The sequence below is a fragment of the Artibeus jamaicensis genome, unplaced genomic scaffold (assembly GCF_021234435.1).
Source record: "Artibeus jamaicensis isolate MK-2021 breed Jamaican fruit bat unplaced genomic scaffold, CSHL_Jam_final scaffold_537, whole genome shotgun sequence".
In the NCBI taxonomy this organism is placed as follows: domain Eukaryota; kingdom Metazoa; phylum Chordata; class Mammalia; order Chiroptera; family Phyllostomidae; genus Artibeus; species Artibeus jamaicensis.
In genome coordinates, this window is record NW_026522047.1 from 24,997,344 (window position 1) to 25,009,504 (window position 12,161).

Genomic DNA, 12,161 nt, shown 5'->3' on the forward strand with positions numbered 1-12,161 from the left:
TTCTCTTGTGCATCCAGCCTGAGAAGCTCAGCCCCATCAGGACACATTATTGTAAAGGCTCATTTAACTGTCTGCCCCTCACCCACAGCCTCTGAGCTCAGAGCAGGTGGGGCAGCCAGTCTCCCTCCAGGGCACCTCTGGTGCTGAGCGCGCATCTGGGTCCCCGTGACCCAGTCAATGCCGCAGAAGCAACGTTTAAGTGTGAATGCCTCCTACTGAAGCTTTCCCATTGTTAATCTTCCTTCCACATATTTTTCTCTCTCGGTTCTGGGTAGATGCAGAATTTCAGAAGACAGTCCCTTTGTGGACTGTCAGTCAGATTCCTTAGATTTCCCGAGAGAGAAGCTTGAGTGATAATCAAAGGTCACTTTCCATAAATATATACAGATGGGCAAGAGTCAGCTTTCTGCCATAGACTTTTGAAAAATTATTTTCAGTTTCTTAAAAGCAAGCGAAAATTAGATAGCTTTTTTCTTTGATGTTCAGAGCTTTTGAATTAAAAAGCAAGATATTTATGAAGAAGTAGTGCCCGTGGCTATTCCTACAGAGCCACTGGCCAGGGGGACTATCCCAGCTCAGCCAATTTCAAATGGAAACCACGGTGATTTTTGTAAATGGTATCATGTGTGCTTATGTCTAAATTGTGTTTAAAACCTGGCTTCCCAGAGCACGGGCAGGTGGGCGCCTGTGTGAGCTGTCATTATTTTCATCTCCCTCTGGCACTGGGACTCCAGGGGCGGACCCTGAAAGTACCTGCAAAGTTGCGGGGGGGGGGGGGAAACTGTACCAAGTCACCATATTTTCAATCCATCTCAAAAACCTTCAAAAGTATTTGAATAGGAACAAGTTGTCCTTCTTCCACCAGAACTGAGGTTCACTATAAAACAGCGATTTTCTGAACTACTATAACAGTCCCGAAGAAAAAAAATCCCTTCGTGTTTTTAAATGGTTGTTCTTTCAGATGAAATGCGCATGATGCCCCAGACAGCTCTCACTTCACTCTTTTTCTTGTCCCCCGTGAAAGGTGGGGGGAAAGAAAGAAAGAAAAAGAAAAAAGAAACATGGTACTCGAAACTTTAACATCCTGAACGACCCATGTTGTCAACTCCAATCTGGGAGAAAAACCGCTCTTGTGCCTTGTCTTTGCGTGTTCTAGAAGAATGCTCGCGTATACTATTTGTGAGTTGAAAATAAAACACAAAAACACAGACCAAGAAAAAAATAACAGTTTTATACTATCTATTAAAAAACTGTAGGTATAGATTTTAATGGTGCCTCAGAATTACTTAAATGTATACACCATAAAAGACCAGCATAACCAAGTGATTTTTCCCCCCATGACTGATTCTCTTGTACACCTCTATGTGTCTCCAGGGTAGGGACCATGACTCATTACCCAGAAAGCACTTGGCATTAGCTGAGGCTCCAAAACTTTGGCTGGCTGTGGCTGAGTTGCGCAGATAAGAACTATGCCTCTAACCATCTGTTTAGAGTATATGTTAAAAATCACTTCCCAGTAATCCATACAGTATCTTCCTTTTCAGCATTATTGTTTAAACTCTTTCTTTTAAAATTAATTACATGGGCTGTTATTGTTCACAGTCCAAACACTGTATGGTCAACACTGAATTGGGCTGGTTTTCAGAGGCCAAGGCCCTCATTCGGCCTCGATCACTGACTGGCTAGTTACTGTGAACAAAATAATTATCACTCTCAAGCTCAATGTCCTCATTTATTTGTCAAAACTAAGTTGGACTGAATGCTCTCCAAAATTTCTTTTTATGATTCATCTTTCAAAGATACCATGAACTTGACCTTGCATCAGATAAATTAAACCGTTGTGTTTATACAATAGTACACGCGTAGCATACCTATTTACTCACAGTGAATATTACCATTAAAATAAGAAAAAAGTTACAAATATGTGAAACTTTCTTCTTCCTTTCTTTCTTTTCAATAATATACCAACTACAAAAAAGCAACCAGGATAAAGCAAAGGAGAAAACGACCCCTCGATTCTTCCAGTCCTACACACCATTATAGAAACATATTTTATAACTCTCCATAACCTAAGCACCCACCCCAAAAGATCCCAAGTTAGCATTTACTTTTTCAAAACATACACTGTCCCTGCCTAGTCACATGGCCTTCTACATAACATATGCAGAATGTGCAGAGAATTCAAATTCACAAGCTGGAAGAGACCTTAGAGACCATGGTTTTAAAGATGAGGAAATCAGTAATTTGCCTTATCTGCAGCTATATTATAAACACCCACATTGGAGTTTGTGGCTCACCTGGCTGAACTTAAAAGAATAAACAGAGAAGCAAGACGTTACAGGTGACTTCGCACCATGCGTGCCTCCAGTGGAGAGGGGTGGGGACCCCGTTCTATTTCCAATGAAATATATTTTCATAGAAACAATATTGCTGGAAAGGAGATGAGCCTGAAGGGGCCAGTGGGCAGATGCCAGCTTACAAGCCATTGTCACTGTGGCCTCAAAGTTTGGCATCAGTGTTTCCAAACTCTTCACACAGAGCAGCCACTGACCCTTTTCAGGCATTTCAGGACCTTTTATTGTAGTTCACTTCCAGGGAGAGTTCTGTGCTTTTCCCATGAAGGGAATTAGAATCGCAAGGAATGCCCAGGGGCCCAGGGTGAGGAGGAGTAGTGCTTACAAATGCCAGTGGCTGGGCCGGCTGCAAACCGGACGTCAGGATCCCTGGTTCTCATTGCCTCACGTCCAGGAAGGAGAGCCAGGGGTTGAAGCCCAATGAAGTTAGAAGCGTCTTAGTTTAGGCACCGCTGAAAGCTTTACTCTTAATTTTACTACCCGTTGAGGCAAAGATCTGAGACATTTACCGTATTTTGCTGTGTATAACGCACATGTTTGCCCACATTTTTGAGGGTAAAATAAAGATGCACATTATACATGGGTAGTACTAATTCTATAGCTATATAAATGTTTTAGATTCTTTTATTTATGCTTATATGTTAAAAGTGTAACTCTAGAAAGCAATAATGATATCTGTATGCAAAATAATACCCTGAAATATGATAATCAGTTTTGTTTCTAAATATAAATAAAAAAATAATTACATTTAAAATTTAAATGAAAGATATTTTTTCCTGACAGTTTGGACCAAAAGCATGGTTGCATATTATACACGGAAGCACATTATACAAGGCAAAATATGGTAAATCACTCAGATGGCAATGACAGTAACAATTTACATTCTTATGGCATTATATGCCAAGAACTATTAATCACGTAATCCATGCTAAAAACCCTACAAGGTAAATACTAGATTAGCTCCATTTTTTAAAGGATGTATCAGTTGTCTTTTGCTGTATAATAAACATAGTACTAATTTTTACATTGATAATATGTTTAGACGATATTATTTTGGCTATATTGGGGGAAAAAGTGGTGGCTTCAGTAACAAAATATAAAATTTGACTACATTCTGACTAAAATGACTGTAACCCTGAATCTTATGCATGTCTGTACCCAGGAACCCACTCTCTCTGGTGAGATGGGGTAGCTTCTTTCTTTCTCGTTTTTTTTAAAGGGAATGATGGGGGGGCACTTATAAAGATGATCTCACGCATCCACTTATTACTTTACCTTGTGAAAAGGATTTTAAATTCTGATTCCTTCACTCCATATGTTCACTATCCTTCCTTAAAGATTTAACTACAAGGAATGTCAAAGTAAGTGTAAAAAATCTATGTCATATCTGATAATTGTAGTAGGTACTTGATACCAGGCAGAGAAATAGGAGATATCACTATAGCGATAGGTAAGAGACTTCCTTCATATACAATGTTAACAAAACCTTCAGAACCTTTAGGAAGCAATTAGGCAATTCAGGTTATAATTCTTAGTCACAAAATTTTACAATCGGGGTGTCTAGTCTGCAGCCTGAAGGCTGCACGAGGCCCAACACAAAGTCATAAATTGACTTAAAACATGATGAGATTGCTCTGTGATTGTGTGTCTCAGTGTATTTAATGTGTGGCCCAAGACAACTCTTCTTGCAGTGTCCTGCAGAGATGCCACAAGGTTGGACAGCCCTGTTTCATTTATAGAGCAGCAGATTCCTTACCTGCAAACTTTAGCAGGCTGGCATGGTCTTTTGAAGGAGTTACAGAGAACGAATTCACCAGATCTGTAGGTAACAATGGGGTGATAACCTTCTCCTCTTTCTTTGATTCAAAGGCGTCCTCGAATGGCCATTTTGGACAAAACTGGTTGTGGTGGCCATCGGTTTCACGGGAGGGCTGGTCTTCATGTACGTTCAGTGCAAAGCCTACATCCAGCTGTGGCGCAGGCTGAAGGCCTACAACCGAGTGATCTTTGTGCAGAATTGCCCGGACACTGCCAAAAAACCGGAGAAGAGCTGCTCGTGCGCCGTCAACATGGACCTCAAGGATGCCGTGGTCGTGCCTGTGTTACAGACGGGTCCGAACTCACTGCCTTCGGCAGAAAGCAGCCCCCCCGAAGTCATCCCCGTGTGAGGGAGCCCGGGGCACGGGGCGAGTCCCTTCTCGGAAGAGTATCGTTCCAGCTCTTAGCCACTACAAATGACAGCAATGATCCTGAATTACTCGGTCTCCTTACTTCTCCCTCTTCTACTGACTCAGTGTCCCTAACTTCGCTCAAAAAGGAGGAAAAGACACCAGGTGACCAGGATCCCGTGAAGCAGAGTCTAACGTGTGGTATGTGAATGTGAAAAGTTGGTTGAAGAGGAATTTCTAAAACAATAAAAAACCGCCAGAGCAAGGCACACTCTTCGGCAACGTTCGTGGTCAGATTGCTGGGACACTGGAGCCTTCCCGGCAGCAGGGGAAAGGCTCCGAGTACAGACTGGAATTGCAATGGGTATGTCTTCTAAGGCTTCCTGATGTTAACTGTCTCATCTGGAAGTAACAACCGTGGTCGGCTTTAAGCTTGAAATTGTGCACATTTCCCCAAGACCCCTCAGAAGCACAGCTGGGGGATGCAGCATGTGATAGTCACACTCTGACAGGTGATAGATTTTGATGGCAACAGTGCAGTCTGGTTGTTTCGAGAGATGCATGATTTTTAAAAAGATGCAGTACCCATTTGAGGATACTAATACTTGGCATTATACTTAAATCATGAACAAAAGATTTTCAGAGATTTCTATTTGGCTCCATTAATTAATGGAAGTTGAAATCAACTATCAGGTCTCATATTTTATCTGGACCCTGTGAAACAGTGTTGTCTCTCAGAACTATATCGTAAGCTACAAACGCAGGGCAAATATGTAAAATTTAAATTTCTTAATGGCTCCTTTAGAAAATTTTAAAATAAAAAGGTAAAATTAATTTTAAGAATGTATTTTATTTAACACTATATATCCAAATTATTTCAACATGTCATCAATATCAAAAATTATTGAGACAGTTTACATCTTTTCTTATGAACCAGGTCTTCAAAATCTGATCTTCATCGTTTAATCCTTACAGCAGGTCTCACTGTGAATTGAGTACATGGCCTGGTACAGCCCCGCACTAAAGACAGGGCTTGTGATTCGTTATACAGTTGAATATTTCAAAACAGCCGCTTAATTCATTGTTTTACTCAAAGTCTCACAAATGCTATCATTTTACAAAGCACTCAATCAAATTCAACAGGCTGGTTGAAGTTAGGTGAAGTTGTTAAAGAGTGAACAAAACAAAAGTAGAGAAAAATAAAGCAATCTGCCTGCGGCAATGTTCTGAAAGTAACGTGTTTGCCACCAAGAAATGCTTAGCATAGGGAACAGAAAGGTTACCTGTTTTGCTCTTGTCAAATGTGTAAGGCTTTTAAAAAACAAATCCACATAAGGTGTCCACTTGACAGATGAGCGGTTTAGCATTTAAACTCTATTTGTAAAAGTTGACAGCATTTCCCTTGCTCAGCTGGGAAGCAGAAACATTCAACAGATTCTGTGATACGTAATACACTGAGTTGTTTAGGTTTGACAGTTAAGTTGATTATGGTGTTCTTTGCATATTCATGTAAAACTGAAGCGTGAATGATACTGAATTGAGCTAGATTAACGATTGTAGATATAGTGACCCGTCCAAGAGATGTTCTACATTTTTAAAAGGTGACTTATTTTTGTTAGCTGTCATATTTATTATTGTGAGAAGGCAGCCTTGATGGCCGTGAGGACCAAAGCCTAGATGTGGCCATGCACAGGTCCGGGTACTGCAGCAACGCACTTTGATTATCCCTGGGCTTGTTCTTCACAGACACCGTGGGAGAGGGGGAAAGAGAACCTTGCAGGGAGAAAGATGACATGGACATCAGTGCCCACCCTGAGTCCAAATAGTCCTGATTCCCAGAAATGAAGAAAAGGGAAATAATGTCCACTCTGTGTGTGCAGCATGTGTGTACTCATGTCTGTACATGAGAAAAATGTTTTTGGTCAGGGAACAAAAGATTTATGACTCATCTTTCTTAAAACCTCTTGTAGGGATGTTGAATAAATGCACAGGGATAAGGAAGTTGAGGTAGATAAACTGGACCAAAATTTCTGTCCTTATTTGGACATAAGGGGTGTAATTAAAATTATGAAACTTAAACAAACTAAACTCTGGGGCCCATCACCCAAGGGATTAACCTTGATTTAGTATAGGTGTTGATTTTTCTAAGCTTTTTACGAATCCATTTTTCCTGTGGTTCAACAATGGCAATATGCTCTTTACAAATATTCCAGGGGGAAATCTAGTCACCAGCCAACAACAAAATTATTTCTCTTGTTTGCTCTGGAAGGAAAAGGATTATCACCACCAAAAATACCATCTAAATGCTGTGCAAACCTAAGCAAGATAGGTGGGTTCATAGCTCATTTCACAGTGGGAAGCGGATTGGCTCAGATAAGGGCACATGTATGAAGGGCTACCCTTAACACTAAGAAAACATTTCTAAAATGAAAAGTCAAAATAAACAGTATGGTATGAAAGTTCAAAGATGACAGGGTGTTTTAAAACCACACCTAAATTCTCAAAATTAACTTGTACAGGTTTTTTTAATGACAAAATAATATAGTTCTCTAGCAGGTCAAAATCTACCATATTTTTTAGACTAGAAGATGCACTTTTTTACTACATTTTTTGCTTCAAAAAATTTTCTCCTATTTTCCTCCTCTAAAACCTAGGTGCGTCTTAAATGGTGTGGATCCCAGAAAATACAGTACATTTTATTCTGCTATTCTTCTGACCTTTTTGAACCGTGAACTCCTGAATGTAAATCTCTTAAAAAGTTTTTCTGCAATGGCTGTTTATGGTTCCATCTAAATAATTATGTGCACTTAAAACATAATGTTGATTATTTTCTTCTTATGTTCTGTGTGGCAATGGTACATTAGTCCTTTCTGTGGAAAGATTTGGCTTTTGTGGACTGGCTATGCCCTTCAAAGAGAAAATCTGCTCTCCAGAATGATGGTTTTTTCAAGCATGTTTCCCTGCCGATAAAAAAATAAAATGGAATGGAGACAAAGGACTGAAATTGAAGAATGGGCTTACAGTTCCGTTAAAAACTTTGGCTTTTTATAATGATGAATCTATAGTATTATCAATACCATACATCACAAACATTTATGCTGTTAATTTTTTAAAGAACTGTCACTTTTATTGTCTAGGATCAAAGTTTAAATTGCAAAGGATTAAAATTCAAGTATCTTTTTTTATAAGTGAAGCCCAAAAGGCCATGAAGCTTAAGTACAAACACAAACAAAACCAAAATGAAAAACAAAACAAAGTGATCCCATCGGCCTGTGATATGGCAATGCAGACACTGAATGAAGACTGGCAATGTACCCAGAGTCCTGCAGAGTGTCCCGAGATTAAATCTCACTGAGCTGCTGTTACATGTGGTTATGGTTCCAGAGAGATGGCCTCCTTGTTCATTTGTTTTGCAAAAGGTCCTTGGGTGCCCCTCAAACAGCTACTCTTGGGTTGGAAAATTTGCTCATTAGGGAACAATGACATCATTATTATACCTGTCTTGGGGTTGAGACAGGGAAGATTATTCCATCGGCCTGACATAGTTTACCTGTCCTTGCCTTGCCAGTGGATACTTTGGACAAAGTGGAGCTCTTAAAACTTACGATTATCATTATTGTAGTTGTTATATAATAACTGTGTAGGACTTACACTTTAATTAAGAAAGATGAAAACCTTTTTTCTTAAGTCAGCCCAAAGGTGCTATTTTACACATCAATGCAGTTGAAAGGGTGTCCTGTTGTTTTTTGGGCTGCAGGGTTGCCTCACATCTGAAGAAAGCCCATTTTGAAATCGGATCTTGCATTAAAACAAACAAGAAAAAAATTGTTTTAGCTGTGTGCAATTTTTGAGATTGAGCATTTGTACTTTTTTGGTTTTACCTGATTCTCTTGCATTAACAATTTACTGTTTTGTGAATAATGTGTACTAAGGCAAATTAAGGAAAAAAAAATAATTATCTGTGACAGACTTTGTATATTAAACAAGTGACTCATACCTTTGTTGTGTTTTCTATAATTTTTGATAAACTTACAGGATTTCTGCCGAGTTGTCTCTGCGGCATTCGAACAGGCTTGGTTCTTCAGGTTTCCCAGAAGTCTGGGTTTTTGGGCAGGGTGTGAACCTACTTACAATCATTTTGAGGTCAACACACATTGACTAACCCATGACATTGTAGGAAGAAATCAACAGATACATTAACAAGAGAAAACCAACAGAAATAATCTGTAGAGACTTCCCAACCCTGTTTATAATAACTTTAACACTGTAGTATAGAGAAAGGACTTTCTCACGAATACAGCTTGGCTATCCAAAGGAACACAACAGCATTTTTCTACTCAGCTATAATGAAAGAGTGGGTTCAGATCATTTCACAGATAAATGCTAAGAGAAAAATTTTGGAGTCTATTTCTAATCTAAGAGGTTCAGTGATTAGGGAGGAAAGCGTCTCTCCCCCAAACCCCAACCTGTAGGCTAGAATCAGTGACAGAGAGTGCCTGGCCCAGGGGGCCTCTGGACACTTGATGAGACTGCAGATTGTATGAGCTCGTTCTCTGTCCAAACCGGATATCTGAACTGAGTCTTCTCCCATCTCCCAAACTACAACCAACACCCCTCCATCACAGACCATTGTTGCTGTGTGCTCTGCTAATACTCTTAAAACAGAGAGTGTGACAGAGGGAACATGGGCAGCAAGGGTGTGGGCAGAGAGTTTAACTCAGGGAACTGTCAATGCCAGCAGAGAAAACAGCAAGTGCTGAAGTCCTGGCTGGGAAACATCAGGCAAGACTTGGCCAGTAAAGGCACCATGAGCCCATGGTAGGGTCGCAGCTCATTACTCAGAGACAGCGAAAGAAAGACAAACGAAGGTGCCCATTCTCCATGAGTCTTGCCCTAAGGAAAGACACAAAAAGAAAAAGGACCAGCTGACAGGTTGAGAGAAGCCAAGGGCTGCAGCGCTGCTGCTGAGCTGCACGAGGAATCACTGTTGCTGATTCCACGTGCAGTTCCGTTTACAGCCTGCAGCTGCGCCCGAACAAGATGGCGAGACGGGACGCTCATCTTCACCAGAGCCCAGGAGGTGACGGCAGGCTGTGCCACAGGCCCTCCCTGGAAGATCGGGAGGCCGATGTGAAGTGGCCTGTGGCAGGTTCTCCCAAGTGTCCTCGATTGTGTTCCAGGAAGATCACAGGGCATTCTCCTAAAGCTCAGGGCAGCTGTGACCAAACCCGGCCCAAGCGGAACTACGTGGAGACACCATGGCCAGCAGGGTGCCGGGAGGGCTGTCCCCCTGCAGGAGACAGCGTGGATATTTCAGGTATGGACAGAAGGCGGGGTGTCCAGTGAGCCACAGGCTGGTGGAAACAAGCTGAGGTTGAAGAAATGGGAATCAAATCATTCCAGGCCTTGCTGGTTTGTGGTAGGGAAGCTGAACTTCATTCAGATTGTGAGGGCTGATAGTGTAGGTTCATCACGTGTAACAAATTACCACTCCGGTAGGGACGATGGGAGAGGCTACAGATGTGCGGGCACGGGGCCCTGCGAGGTCACCTGCACCTTTCTCTCATAAGCGGAGCAGGAACAGCAGTAAGGTGGCCAGTAAGGAAGCTACTTTACTGGTCGTGGTGTAGCCAGAGATGCTGACTTAGGTAGGGGTGAAAGTGGGGACGGCCTGGCACGGACGAATCTGACTTCCTCTTCAGGAAATAGAGCCAGAAATAGCCACTAATTAAACTAGACTGGGGGAGGGCATGGGCAGGAGAAAGGGAAGAATCAAAGATGACTTACAGCACAGGTGGCAAGCACAAGTCCTGCAGGCCGAATCTGGCCCTCCACCTTGTATCCAGCCAAGCACCTGGTTTCTACCTGGTGACGGCGCCGAGCTCCTTGGCCCTAGAGTTAAGTAGTTACATTTATACAGTCCAAAAATTACATTCGGCTCTTTGAAGGCAACCTGGAGGCTGATGTGGCCCCTGGTAAAAATGAGTTTGACACCCTGACTTACGGGCATTTTCTGGCTTGAAAAATCAGGTGAAAATCTTGGGGTGAATCAAGATTCCAGAGAAGACAGTAGGGAGTGGGAACCAGAATGCAGGTAGGAGGAGTGTTGGCCTTTGAAAGGAGAAAGCTACAACATCCATTAAATCAAAAGAAACTACGCCCTGGCTGGTGTAGCTCAGTGGATTGAGTGCGGGCCTGCGAACCAGAGTATCATGGGTCGATTCCCAGTCAGGGCACATGCCTAGGTTGCAGGCCAGTTCCCGGCAGGGGACACACGAGAGGCAACCATACATTGATATTTCTCTCCCTCTCTCTTTCACTTCCCCTCTGAAGATAAATAAAATCTTTAAAAAAAAAAAAAAAACCCTGAAGGGCCAGTCATTTAAAAAAAAAGAAAAGAAAATACGTTTCTATTTCCTCAATTATATATAAGAAAATTAACAACTCACAATTGAGAAAGGCAGCCTAAAGTCAAACTAAAAAGTATTAAAATACAGTAAAAAAGTATCTCAAATGTAGAAAATGAGCTTCTTAGGGAAACCCAGTAAAATTGTAAGCAGTATTGAAAATCCACTTGAGATTTATAAACATGAGTCAGAAAATGGTCTGATATTCTCCAGTAAGGTTGGGCTGCTTAGGAACCCATATGAAGGAGACATAACTGAGCCTTAGTTTGGGTTTTATTTTTTTTTAATTTTTATTTGGTTATTTTTTAAGTACAGTTTTCTGTTTATTTCTCCCATTCCAGCCCACCCCTCCCCCATGAACCCCACCTCCCTCCCATTTCCACCCCCCCTTAGTTATGGTCCCTGTGTCCTTCATACTTGTTCCTCTAAATCCCTCCCATTTTTCCCCTTAAATTCCCTCCCCTCTCCCCTCTCCCCTCTGGTTGTTGTCCCTCTGTTCTCTATTTCAGTGTATTTGCCCTTATTTTGCTTGCTTGTCTGTTTTGTTGTTTAGCTTCCTGTTAAAGGTGAGATCACATGATATTTGTCTTTCAACCCCTGGCTTATTTCACTCAGCATAATGCTTTCTTAGTTTGGGTTTTAAAGAGGAACACTGGGCAATCAGGGGCAGAGGAGTGAGGGCATATCAAGAAAGCAACTAGGAACTCTGAGCCAGAAAAAATCTGAAGACGGGAAATAGGTGATGTGTAACGAGACAATGGGGTTAAAGTGCAGAACTTCAGCAATGTAGAGGAAGGGGAGAATGTGAATGGAAAAGAAAATACTCATAGTCAAGTTCATAGAAATTTGAGGTGCTGACAAGGATCTGGGTGGGTGTGAGCACTGAGAAGTCTCTGATGGGAAAAAGAAAATGACCTAGAAACTTCAAGGTCAGTGTTAGATATGTTAGATTTGCTCATGGAATCACTAAAATTACTGAAATAGGAGAGAAGAAAACGGAGCCAAAAGCTAAAGTCTTCAAGCCATGAGCATAAAGTTCTTCTGGGAGGTAAAACAATAAAGGAAGGGAGACAACTTCAAAGAACTGAAGGAGAAGTGACTTGGAAGTGACAGTAGAGTGAAAAAGACCCCTGTCCAACCTCCTGCCCCTGAAGCACAAGGGGTAGGAGTACAAAAAATCTATCTGAGGCTGAAGAGTCCAGAAAAGACTTGCCTATGTTGTCTTTTTATAG

General features: G+C 41.5%; 1 protein-coding gene across 5 annotated transcripts in view; it reads left to right on the forward strand.

The window, feature by feature from the left end:
• Window positions 1-7,040, forward strand: part of MARCHF1 (membrane associated ring-CH-type finger 1) — a 402,183-nt gene extending 395,143 nt beyond the window's left edge. For all 5 annotated transcript variants that reach the window (XM_053658330.1, XM_053658331.1, XM_053658329.1 and 2 more), the window contains one exon: window positions 4,224-7,040. In XM_053658330.1, coding sequence (XP_053514305.1) covers window positions 4,224-4,522 — 299 coding nt within the window. In that variant the 3' untranslated portion in view covers window positions 4,523-7,040. The remainder of the gene's footprint in view (window positions 1-4,223) is intronic.
• The last annotated feature ends 5,121 nt before the right edge of the window (window positions 7,041-12,161 follow it).